This window comes from Vanessa tameamea, chromosome 31 (assembly GCF_037043105.1).
Source record: "Vanessa tameamea isolate UH-Manoa-2023 chromosome 31, ilVanTame1 primary haplotype, whole genome shotgun sequence".
Lineage (NCBI taxonomy): Eukaryota > Metazoa > Arthropoda > Insecta > Lepidoptera > Nymphalidae > Vanessa > Vanessa tameamea.
Window position 1 is genome coordinate 4,613,136 of NC_087339.1, and position 13,818 is coordinate 4,626,953.

At 34.8% G+C, this 13,818-nt stretch overlaps 1 protein-coding gene across 1 annotated transcript in view; it reads left to right on the top strand.

Moving 5' to 3' along the window:
• The window catches only part of LOC113393731 (igLON family member 5-like), a 43,318-nt gene that overhangs the window by 17,155 nt on the left and 12,345 nt on the right, over positions 1–13,818 (top strand). Inside the window, exons 2-4 of the mRNA XM_064220156.1 lie at positions 3,214–3,316; positions 10,271–10,360; positions 11,360–11,487. Coding sequence (XP_064076226.1) covers positions 3,253–3,316; positions 10,271–10,360; positions 11,360–11,487 — 282 coding nt within the window. The 5' untranslated portion in view covers positions 3,214–3,252. The remainder of the gene's footprint in view (positions 1–3,213; positions 3,317–10,270; positions 10,361–11,359; positions 11,488–13,818) is intronic.

Sequence of the window (13,818 nt, forward strand, 5' to 3'; positions counted from 1 at the left end):
CGGAGTGGGGTACCCATGAAAACCGGTGTCATCATCGTCATCGGAGGTCATCAAATCATAGGATAGATAGGAAGTTAAATCTCTCGGCATTTCTCTACTATAATATGCTTGTACCCGTATCATACACGTAAACGTTCCTCTTGAATCGCCCTGTTTATTAATAAAAACCGCATCAGAATCCGTTGCGCAGTTTAAAAGATCTAAGCCAAGATACGGGAAGCGACTTTGTCTGATTATGTTGAGATTTAAATATTATAAAAATATATTTATAACAAAACAAGATATATTGAAAATTGAAAACTTTATTATCTTGGTGTGTTTGACAGCTGCCCTTGACACGTCAAACGTCATACTTCTTCACTGGTGTGAGTACTTAGTAAAGTTCCGCAGATATTTTTAACTTTACCGTTTCATGAATTCAAATCATTTGTAAAAATTACATTAATAAAAAAGCATATTCAATACAACATTATATAGATGATAAAAAATCGTGGAGATAATACTTGTTGACTTCCAGGATATATAATTGTATTTAACTAACATAACTTTGTATTTTAAATGTTGAAAAAGAGTAACTACTGAGTTTCTTGCCGGTTCTTCTGCGCAGAATCTACATTACGAAACGTCGGTAGCTTCACTTAAAATAGTTTGTTAAATGACGATTCAAAAGTGCTTGTAAAAGACGACTTGAATAAAGTATATTTTGATTTTGATAAAAATGTATACTGGTCTTAATAAGGTTTTTATAATAAGTAATATAATAATTACCTTTGATTTTTTTTCATTTTAAGTATATGATTATGAATGCATTATTTTTTATTACTCAGGAGCCAATGTTTTGTGACCATTTTTTTGTCAGTTCTCGCAACTCACTCGCTGCCAAACATCCTCAGACAGATGCCAAAAATAAAGTTTCCATAACAGACATAAATTTTTATACACAAAGTTGTTATTTAATATTTTAATAGACTTCGAGTTTCGAGGCACAACCCTCATACATAAACGGTTTTGTAAAATTATTTTGTTCGAAAAGGTATTGTTATCATAAATATCTTTTCAACCGATGTTGAAAAAGAGTAACTACTGAGTTTCTTGCCGGTTCTTCACGGTAGAATCTACATTCCGAACCGGTGGTAGCTTTACTTTAAATAGTTTGTAAAATGACGATTCAAAAGTGCTTGTAAAAGCCTACTTGAATAAAGTATATTTTGATTTTGATTTTGAAACAGCAAATTAACCCCGATTGTTATAATATTTCTATACAATGTGCTATTCGAAGTTTATGTCGTTAAAAAACATTTCTATTTTAAAATAAATTAAATTTTATTTTTTATTGTTTTGTCAACCGTACATAACTTTATAGTCAACAGGGGATTATTTTTCGAACCTATTCGATTTTAATAATGCAATTTATTCCAATTTTCGAATATTTTCTGAGGGACTCATAGAACGCTGTTTGTGATACACAAAAGATTAAACAAATTCAAAATCGTACGAGGAAAAGTTCGACCAAATACCTAAGTCGCCCTTCTTAAATGGAACATGTTAGTTAAGCGACTTTAAACAATTTTTCCGTTAAGGAAAATCTGGTCAATTGAAAAACAAATATGTGTGCGTATGCCGGATAGAAGTGACAACTTAAACTGTCCGAAATACGTCTAGCGCCGTGGGTTAGAATGAGAGAGAAGTCTGCCTACCGCTGCCGTGTGCGCAAGAGAAAGGGAAGCCGGACAGACTGGCGCCGTAACGCGTTACGTAACGAAGCGGTTTACCCTCCCATGAGAAGTTATCACTTCAAAAAAAATAGAATACCCTGTATCTCCAATTGAAAAAACGTCAGATTAGTTTGGGCGCCCAGTGTTGGACAAAGGTATCCTCCGTGTCTTTTTGTCTGTCACTCGCTACGTGCTATCTCTTTCGTGTTCGTTTTCACTCCCAGATCAGGATCCGTTCCGGTTTTATTGTTAAAGATATATTAATATATTTTTTAATTATTATTGTTATGTAATATATTCTAATATTACAGATATAATATTAAAAAAATCTCTCAGTGTTAGATAGCCTATTTATTGAAGAAGGCTTTAGGCTATAAACCATTAACCTACGACTTACAGGAGCGGAGTTTCAATGAAAAATTTTATAATAATTGCGGATTTTTTTTTCTTTTGAGAGTTTCCGTTGCGTGCGCTGTGTAAACGTTTGAAGTTTTAAAACATGTAGGATAGAATTGTTCCTCTTTAAATGTACTAAAAAAAACGTCCGCAACAGCATGCGTCCATATTTTAAGGTTGGCTGACTATAACCTTTTTTATGGTAATTCAATTTGCTCTAAAATAATGCACTTTTTTTTAATTTATATATTGTACAACATCACATACATTACTCTGATCCCAATATAAATAGCTAAAGCACTTGTGTTATGGAAAATCAGAAGTAACGACGGCACCACAAACACCCAGACCCAAGACAACATCGAAAACTAATGAACTTTTTCTACATCGACTCGGCCGGGAATCGAACCCGAAACCTCGGAGCGTACCCATGAAAACCGGTGTACACACTACTCGACCACGGAGGTCGTCAAATCTATATTTTATAAATAAACATCATATTAATCCTTATCCATATAAATACAATGTTCAAAAACTTAACAAGTATTTTCAACTTCTATACGAACGACGTCACGGACAAAAAGTTTTAGCCGAACTCGCATGATATTGTGGAGTTAATTTTTACTGTCTGTCGAAAAAGAGTACCTACTGAGTTCCTTGTCGGTTCGTCTCGGTAGAATCTACTATCCGAACCGGTGGTAAATTTAAATCAACGTCAGTAACATGACGATTCAAACGTGCTTTTATGAGCCTACTCGATTAAAGAACATTTTGATTTTGATTTTACAAACATTGTAAGTTTTATTTGACCTTTAAAAAACCGACTTCAGGTTAGCCCGAATCTAAAAAACACAGTTAACATTGTCATTGGGAGCCTCATTGCTGTGAACGCATACAGATTTATTAAAATCGCTTCATAAACAAAAATATTACACGTTTAAACATAATAATATACATAAAAACTTTGTACACGTCCGTCTGGGTAGGTAAATAATACTCATCAGATTCTACCTCGGCGATACTCAAGATAGTTGTGGTCTCAACTTTTACTTGAATAAAGTATATTTTGATTTGAAAACTAATTATCAATCGTTCTCCACAGATGAGGCATGGTGTGACGGCAAGGTCTAGAGGCTGAGACATGGAGCCGAGCTGGCTGATCCTCGCCACAGCCCTCGTGGCTGTATTCGCGCAAAACAATAGAAGTAAGTAGAAAACAAAAAAAAACTTGTATACGACGGCTTAGGAGTTTCATCTGGAGTCAATCCTGGGTGTAAAATTCATGGTCACCACAAAAGTGTTTTGTCATCGAAACTGTACCAACATGTAAAATTTCAAATCCGTGGGCAGAGCCGGATTCAAATAGCGGCCCTGGAGGAGGGCTTTAGTTATTATTTTACAAATTAATTTGAACATTTCATTTCTGTCAAAATATCCAAACATATATTCTATTAAAATAACTTAAGGTAACTAGTCGACATGTCTATTGTGGATTATTGCGGTTCCTAAATCCGGCCCCGTCCATTGGATACAAAAGATATGATCCTAATTGAATTCGCAAGATTTGATCTGAAGAGGATTACAAACTTGACTCGGTGGTCGGGCTCTGTGTAACCCACTCATCAGATATTCTGCCACCAAGCAGTAATACTCGCTATTGTTGTGTTCTGGTTTGAAGGGTGAGTGAGCCAGTGTAACTACAGACACAAGGGACATAACTTCTTAGTTCCCAAGGTTCGCGGCATTAGCGAAGTAAATGAATAAAAGATAAAAAATGTTAAATAAAAGAATCCTTAAGATATAGACATATACCATTGCGAACTTTTTGGTAGACCTTTTTAATGTGTACAATACTGTAGTACATTATTTTGATCTATCTCGTAGGGTTCAGCCAGCGTTTGCAATGTAAACGCAAATGTATTTATGTACGACATCACTTCAGAAACCTCAAAAATTATCATTGTTACTCTACTATGTTGAGCATTTATTATACATATAAACCTTCCTCTTGAATCGATCTATCTATTTAAAAAAACCGCATCAAAATCCGTTGCGTAATTCTAAAGATCTAAGCACACACAGGGACAGACAGCGGTGAGCGACTTTGTTTTAAACTATGAGAGACTATAGTAAAGAAACAGCCAGATATACTTCAAATTTCAATTATAACGCTTAATCGAGCTTCCTGGACGATCGAGATCGTTTAGAGCTCCAATATACGAGTTTTAATTACTAAAGGCCGATACCACAAGTCTACTCGTATTCAATAATTGGATTTTGTGTATATAATCACCCCCAGCAATGTGTATTAAGACGTTAATATAGCTAACTGCAACACGTCCAGGCTGTTTCAAATAACTAAAATAAAATTATCAGTGTATAAAAAATATATATATATATATATCCCGCTGAGTTTCTTTCGCCGGTTCTTCTCAGGTTCGAGGTGCTAAATTCCGAACCGGTGGTAGATTTTTGACAGTCAATAAGCAAGTGTAAACACTTCTATATTGAATAAAGATTTTTGACTTTGACGTAAACACGTTACGTGACGTGGATCAGATGATCTGTATTCTGTTAAAAGGAATCCGAAACTCACCGCAGGATACGAACAGTTATAAAATTTATATTATACACTTTTAACCGTCTGTAGCGCAATGGATGTAAAAAATCACATGAACCTTGGGCTATTGTCGGCCCCGCTTAACACGAGCGATAAGCTTAAAAAGGTGTAAATTGGCATTTATATTAACTGTATACAATTCATTTTTTTATATATTATAGGAATATTAGTAAATCCTTAATTAATTAGGGGCATTGCTTTTATTGTTTAAAAAAAAAAACAAGCTTAAGCCTAATAATAACACCGTAAGTCATTTAAGTGAAATCTTTCAGAATCGCAATGCTTCATTGACGAAGGCGTCTAAACGTTAAATTATCGGCGTACGTTTACAAATATGATCTTTTTATTTTTTTTGGGCTGTATTTATTTTTACATTAGTCATCTCACGCACACTAAGGCGTCTTGTAAATACGAGCGTCACTCGTACTTATTCAAATCGATAACGATCACGTGGTTAATAGACGGCCATAGGCCTCTCCAATAGCATGCCACTGGCATCTTAAGCTCTCAATTTCCACCCGCTGCCAGCCATACTCTGTTCGGATTATGTTCTTTAAGAACTGCAAGTTAATACCTATTTAATATTCATGGAATTATTTGTGAAAAATTCAAATATGAGCTGTAATTTATACTGTTTATGAAACAAAAAAAAAACAATAATTTTTGGTGTTCTCGGTTGGTGGTGGTATCACAAATCATAAATTTAACTGTTTGTAATTTTAATATCACGAGCAATTCCTGCACAGACTTGCCTTTGTATTCGCAGTAGATTAAACAATTTATAAAGGAATAAAATGGCGGTCTCCGGCGGCCATCTTAGCGAACGAAAACGGAATGTCGGCCGGAAGCTGTATAAACGAATACGTAACATTATATCTGTTTTGTGTTAGAGGAAAGGAGCGGTTTGGATTTTGCTGTTATTTATCTTTCCGCTGAACAACAAACACAACTTCTACATAACACAATATTCTAACTGAAATACATGTGTGGATGTTATTTTTTTTAACGGCAACATTATTATTTAGTCAAACTCACAAACTCAACTTTCTGATCCTGATCTATACTTCGTTCGATGACTATGTTATTATACACAGATCTTTCTTGTCCTGGATAAACCATGTGTCCATGAAGATGTTTTTTTTATGGAACATAGACTTCGGTAGACAAAGTATGGAAAATAATCTTGTTTAGATATAAAAGCGAAATATATCTCACTGATTAATCACGAAATATCTCAGAAACTAACACCTGCAAACTTGAAATTTGTCAGGTAGGTTCCTTATAGGGTACAGAGGGGATAAAACTTTGGGGTTTTATATATATCGCGCGAGTACATCTGCAGGTTCTGATAGTAATAAATATTGTTATCACTCTAAAGGGATTGTTAAAATTGTGGTCACTTATTAGAAGGGTACAATTCCACTAAATTACAACGTTAACAATATAGTCCCTGATTCTATTAGTACCCAACTTCAATTTCTCACAAAATAATCTCAGCTTAAATGTAACTGAGGACCAATTATTTATTCATATCGGTTACGATACGATCCCGATTATATTCCGAGCCAACTCTAATCGATTCGTAACAGGATCGTTGCGTTTGTAGAGTAGGAAGACGGTTCGATTCGATTGCGATCACGAAAACGCCCAAGAAGGCGAAACTGCGGGAGATTTTAATCAACACTGGAAGTACATTAATTTTTAAATCTAAACGTTAAAATGTTCTAGGATCTAGATAATGAGGTGCAATTATCACCAGGGCCGAATATCTAACAAGATTTTTTAAATATATATATAACAAATTTAAGAGTATTAGCAATGACTCAAATGAATTAAGGAATTACTAATATTCATATTTAAGCTTATCACTTGTGTTAGGAGTAGTTACAACAATAGCCCAAGGGTCAGGATCGATCCTGAGACTTTTTAAATCGCTAAGTGGCCTGTAAACAAACTAATACGTACATAAATTGACCAAACCACACATCTATCGGCGTAGCAAAACTTTTTCACTCGACAATAGCTATTGAAAAGTTCCAAAGATTTTAAAATTGGTTCCACAATAGAACCTTTTCATAGCGAGATCCGTAATGCATTTGACAATGACGTATGAATCGATCGATTCCATGAAAAAACTTTAGTCGTTCGAAGTTATTTATTGAGAATACTTCGAGATAACTCAATCGAGTTTAAATTTAATCGTAGTTTGAATATAAAATGAATTGAATAACATCAGTTTTCTTAAAGACAACGGTGCAATTTTCAAAGGATCCTTAGCCTCAGACGACCACTCTTTGGAACCGGATATTACCACACCTTTTTCTTACATCTTTTTTGGAGGAATGAGCTGGAGACTCAACTGATGGAAAGTGACTACCACCACCCATGGACATTTGCAATCAAAGGGTTTGCAGAGGCGGTGTCGGCATTTTAAAAGTAGGCTTTTTTTAGGCCCTATTTGATGGTACCCACTCGTCAGATATTCTACCGCCAAATAACAGTACTCTGTATTGTTGTATTCCGGTTAGAAGGGTGAGTGAGCCAGTGTAATCACAGGCACAAGGGACATAACATCTTAGTTCCCAAGGTTGGTGGCGCATTGGTGATGTAAGGAATGGTTAATATTTCTTACAGTGCCTTTGTCTATGGGCGGTGGTGACCACTTACCATCATGGCCCATGGGCCCATGGTGGCCCATATGCTCGTCCGCCAACCAATGTCATAAAAAAACAACGTTTGAGAATAAATAGATGAAAATGATAAAATTGTTATTAATAATTATGAATTAAAACAATAAAAGAAAATATAAATCCTCTTGAATCCCTCTGTTTATTAATGCAAACCGCATTAAAATCCGTTGCGTAGTTTAAAAGATCTAAACGTACAGACGGCGGGATTTTGATTTATACCATGTAGAGATTATCAATGCGAAAACAACTCTGTCTGGGGCCTTTGCTCCAGGGCCTCCAGACCTCTAAATATGGCCCTACACGTCACATCAACATAGTACCTAGTCGAATTGAACACAGGCGAAACCGCGAGCCTTATCTAGACCAGAAATAAATGAGATTAGCCAATTAAAAAGTCATGTCTAAAAGCAATATACACCCGGAAGCTAGTTAACGACCGCCTCTTCCGTTTCTCTTGATATTTACTACTTCCGGTAGCGCCCCGACTCCATCTATTTGTGTAATCAATTGTTCGCTTCGATCTAATTTGTTAGTTAAAACAAATCTGGAACTGTTTTGGTCTGAAATATTGGCGCGCTTTAGGGGTTTCGACGCGTATTGTGACGTCTCCGTCGCCATCTTGTGAGCGCGTGCGTATACTGTAACTTCATTGATATATTTTGTTTGGTGGTAGGGCTTTGTGCAAGCCCGTCTAAGTAGGTACCACCCACTCCTCAGATATCCTACCGCCAAACTTAGTATTGTTGTGTTCCGGTTTGCGTGAAGGTGTGACCACAGGCACAAGGGACATAACATCTTAGTCCTCAAGGTTGGTGGCGTATTGTAAGGAATGATTAAAATTTCATCCAGCGACATTGTTTATGTGTGGTGGACGCTCACCATCAAATGTCAACCAATAAAAGTCTTTATATCTTAAGATATACAGTTGGAACGAAGTTGCTGCCGCTATTGTGTATATATTTAATATATTTTTAATTTTATATATTTAAGAATGATTCAATGACAAGAAATAAAATTGTCATTGATGTTTAACAAAAATTAAGTTTAAATAACGTAACGTAACGTTACATTAATCCGTAGAGAAAGAGAAATAGAGGGAGTCGACTGGAGGGGATATAACGCTTATTCTTTTCGACGACTGCCAGTACGCTCTACTGTAAGCCGCGTAAAAGAACTTCGTTCTAGGAATCTTCTTTATATTAATAGAGTAAGACGATTTTTGTCTCAGTGACTATGGGACGGTAGCTGCACGTAAAAGATCGGCTATGGTCTCATTTCGAAGAGCTCCGGCCGTAGATGTGCAGAGAATCAAAGAGGATTCTTGTTAACAGTTTACTGAATTGTTACGATTTAACAAAGAATTAATTTTAGAAAGCGGTAAAAAGTTACTGAACGTTTAGAGAGGTGCAAAGGCTGTTTAAGCACAAATGAAAAACGTAAACAAAATTAAGGTAAATTGTTATCGACTAAACTCCAATTCTAACAGAACTAATGTATACTATTTGACATTAAAAATTTCATTTAAATAATGTTTCACAATTTGGCGCCAAATTTAGATGAGTGACTTGCAGTTTACTGTGAAATGAAATCGAAATTCCTAAATAATACAATAATATTTATTACAAATTGATGTACTTACTAACTAGTTTATTAACATAAGAATTTACATTAAGTGCTTAAATAGATATGTCGGGGGAAAATCACGTATTTAAGAAAAACTCTTGCCCGGAAATTATTGTTTTAATTATTTTTAATAATTGAAAACTGTTTGATTATTAAATTAATAATATTTAGTGAATTTTGAGATGTTAAATTAGTTTGAAATATTTCACCGTCCATAAATAGGTGTTATATTGAATGAATAGTGCCCCATTGTTATAAAAGGCCGAATGCCCGCCTGTATCGGAAGCTTGTTCGAGCCGTCGGAGCGATCTGACCTCCTCAAGAAGAATATTTCCTGAGTTTAATTTCATACCTTCAAGGATGGATAGAAATCCAAACCCTGACATTCGTGACGTCAACAATGCTGACGTCATGCTTTTTAAAAACAAGCCGGGACCAGCTACTCCGTCATATACAAATATGAATCAAAAATAGTTACTGTGTAAATCTTGACCGCGTGGAATGGTGGTGAGAACGCTAGCAGCATTTCCCCGTTGAATCGCAATTCCGATCCCCTGGGCTCCTGTCACCAGTGGAGGCAATAAGGCGATATAAATACATATATATATCATAGGAGCAGGATGCCGAACAGTTGGGTTCGGGGATCGATCCGACATTTGGAAGACTATGTGGGCGTGAAATGGAGATATTCACAAAAATAAAACGTATTTAATATCGTGTAATCACTGTATTAATTGATTCAATAATCGTACACCACAAATATCAAAGGATTACAATGATTCATCCCGATTAAGAGCAAATGGGTTTGCAAGCAGCCATCGCATTTGAGTCGCCTGTCAAAACATAGCGGCTCGCGTGGCCATGACACTTACAACTCCATTCGGGGTGACCCGCTCTTAAAAGTAAATCAGCCATCAGACATTGCCAACTATTCATTGATTATCCAAATCAACGATCAAAGTAATCTCGCCCCGTTATATATATATATTTTTACTAACTAACAATGCCCGCGACTTCGTGCGCGTTTGAATTTAACAAAAAAAGTTTTATTTCATTAGCTATCTGCCGGAACAAACAGACAGGCGAAAATTGTAAAAAAAATGTTATTTTGGTATATGCACCGTGTAAACATATGCATTTAGTTAAAAAGCGGTTATTTCAATATTACAAACAGACACTCCAATTGTATTAAGACTGTGTGTGTGATTTTTTTTTTTTGTTTACAGATGATGGGCCCCGGTTCCTCTCCCGGGGGCATTCTTTCAGAACGGTGGTAGGGGACACCCTGTTATTACCTTGTCAAGTACAGAATTTAGGTAAGTAATGCATTTGAATATAGCAATATTAGGGAACTGGATTTTAATTCTTGGTGTAAAGCTAAACCTAGTCGATGTAGAAAAAGTTCATTAGTTTTCTATGTCGTCTCGGGTCTGGGTGTTTGTGGTGCCGTCGTTACTTCTGATCTTCCATAACACAAGTGCTTTAGCTACGTACATTGGGATCAGAGTAATGTATGTGATGTTGTCCAGTATTTATGTATTTATTTAAAAAAAAAAAAATTGGCAATGGCCAACTACTACCTGGCAACAGCCTTCCCCAGACATGAATTTTAAACGACCTTAAAAACATAAGCTTATCAATTCCATTTGTCAAATCGTAACTCCGCCATTTGTGAACCGATTCGGAAAAACAATATTTTGGTATACTTCAGGTTTTGCTCTATTAAAATTTGAACAAAAGATACCACTCGTTCTGTTGAAAAAAAAATACAGAGCAATTTTTTTATGACTGAGTTTTATTTATATAATTTGAAGTAATTTTTTTGTTTAAGTACCATATTGCTTATTATTAATCAAATCAATTTTATTCAAGTGAACTTCAAAACGAAGCGTTTTTGAATCGTCGATATTAAAACCACCGTTTCGGAAAGCAGCCTCCAGCGAGAAGAAACGGCAAGAAACTCGCATAGTTGCTCTTTTCAAACAAACAGATTGACAATGCTGTTTTTTTACAATAATTAGTGTCCTGTGATGGAACCCGAGCCTAAATCCAGACGTTTTTTTCTAAAAAGTACTCTTTTAATGAATAATAAGACTTATTTATTAATTTAGTCTTAATAAACTATTAAAATTGATCATATTTCCCGGTATCTTATTATATATGCGTATAGCATTGCCCAAAAACGTTCTCTGTACCGTATGCAAACGGAAAATAGGGGTTACAAGTTTAATTCTTATTTCTTGTATTAATAGTGTGTATATCAGCTTTTATGGAATACTAATTATTAATCAGTACCTCTTGTTCTTTGGTTATAGGGTCACTAGTGCTGCTATGGAGGCGAGGTCCAGCAGTACTGACCGCTGCAAGCCTTATGGTGACGAGAGACGAACGGTTTCGCCTAGTGGATGGATATAATCTTCAAATCACAGACGTTGGTCCACAGGTGAGATGAATCTTCTATTATACAAGATCATGACACTGACACACGCTGCGCTCAGTCTGAACATTTTTTTTTTTTTTCGGAATAGGTCTATGGTCGATTCCGATTGGATTAATATTGAAATATTTAAAGAACAAACAGATTGATTATCCGGAAAATCGCGATACAAAAGTGCTTATTTAAAAGATTACTTTGTTAAAGTATCTTTTGTTTTTTTTATATTTAATTGTACATTATAGTGCCTTTTAAAATTTTGAGTAAATTATAATAATAATATGTTTACCACAAAAAACCTTTTTATGAATATTTATATGGTTTATCTAAGACTTTAAAGATTTCAGTGTAGTGGTCGCCCGTTGGTCGAAATTCGAACTTAAAATATTAGATGCGTTGATTCGAAAGATACGTAGGAAAAATAAGGCTCAACTGGACGATACCAAGGTCTCACTACAAAAAAAAAAAGATAGACATATACCATCGCGGATTTTTTTGAAGACCTTTTTAAGGTGTACAATACTGTAGTACATTATTTTGATATATCTCGTAGGGTTCAGCCAGCGTTTGCAATGAAAACGCGAAAATATTGTTCATTTAAATCACTTTAACTTTAAAACCTCTAAAATTAGTGTTACTCTACTATTTTGTGCATGTATTATACATGTAAACCTTCCTCTTGAATCGATCTATCTATTAAAAAAAACCGCATCAAAATCCGTTGCGTAGTTTTAAAGATCTAAGCACACACAGGGACAGACAGCGGTAAGCGACTTTGTTTTATACTATGTAAAGATGATTAGCTTTCTGCAATTCTTCTCCAAATAAACTTTAAGTGTCAAATTGTATATACTTCATATATTCATATATCGTTTCACGTATTAACATATCAGTAAAATTAAATATATATCCGGTACTGGCTATCCTAGCTAGGCTAAATCAGTAACCCGTGTTAAGGACAATCCTTCTCGTCTTCTCCCCGAAAGTTGACATACATTAGAAATATCGCCAAGGTGATTACAAAATCATTTTTTATGAGTAAGTTTCAAGTTTATTTTAAGTTAAACTTCATAGAGTACAATTTTAAGGACGAGTCACGTGTTTACTTAACTTTTTTTATAAGAATCTTTACTTATGTAAATTGTTGACGCAAATTTTTTTTTTTTTTGGTCTGTGTATATTATATTGACTATGAATTTAAATTATATTCTAATTCATACGTTATATACGACGGAATAGCTTGTTTTAAAAAAAAACATGACGTTACTAATGTCAGGATTTGGATTTCTATCCATCCTCGTAGGTATGAAATTAAACGCAGGAAATATCCTTCTTGGATTTCGATGCTCGAACAAGCCTCCCGAAACCGGCGGGCGCTCGGCCGTTTATAACAAAAATGGGGGGGGGAACTAATCACTCAATATAACCTATTTATAAATTTAACATCTCAGAACTCGCTAAATATAATTAATGTTATAATCAATCAGTTTTCAATCATTAAAATAATTAAAGTAAGTGTTTTTCTTAATTACGTGGTTTCCACCCGACATATGTTTAAATTCCGTATATAAAACAATATATATGTTACTGTAAAAGCTCGAACTACGGTAAATCTTAAGATTTTCCAGTAAAACCTAAGATTTACCGATTATGAATTGTAAATGTCCATAAAACTTTGCGATTCGAACTTTTACCATCATTAACTTGGTTAATCTTAGGATTTACAGGTTAGGTTAGGTTGGAATGTTAAAAGTCCCAAAAAGTCCTCCCTTTATAATAAATACTTACATTTGCGAACTCATGTCAATAAATCTTAGGTTTTACTGGAAAATCTTAAGATTTACCCTTAGTTCGAGCTTTTACAGTAACATATACACAATATGTTTAACATATGTATATATTTTAATCTACATTTCGTCTTTGATCAGACGTTAATCCCGCGCCATTGCGTTTTATGAAGATGAAATTAAATTAAGTACTCGTATTTCCTTAACATGATAAAGATTATTCCTCATTTCGTTCCATGAAAGAGAAGGAAGATACGATGAAGAAAGAGACAGAATCTCTCTTTTTTTTGCCAAAGGAACATGTTAAAGGAATATGTTATTGTTTACTAGCTGTGCCCGCGACTTCGTACGCGTTGTTTGAATTTAAGTTATTTGGATATTGTAGCGTGATTTTATTTTTATTCTATATATAATTCTAAAATAAAAGTAGCCTAAGTTACTTCTTAGACTACTTTTATTTTAGAATCTCCTCCAGACAGCAGACAAATATTGTAAAAAAATGTTATTTAGGTATATGTACCGTGTATACATACATATGCATTTAGTAAAACGC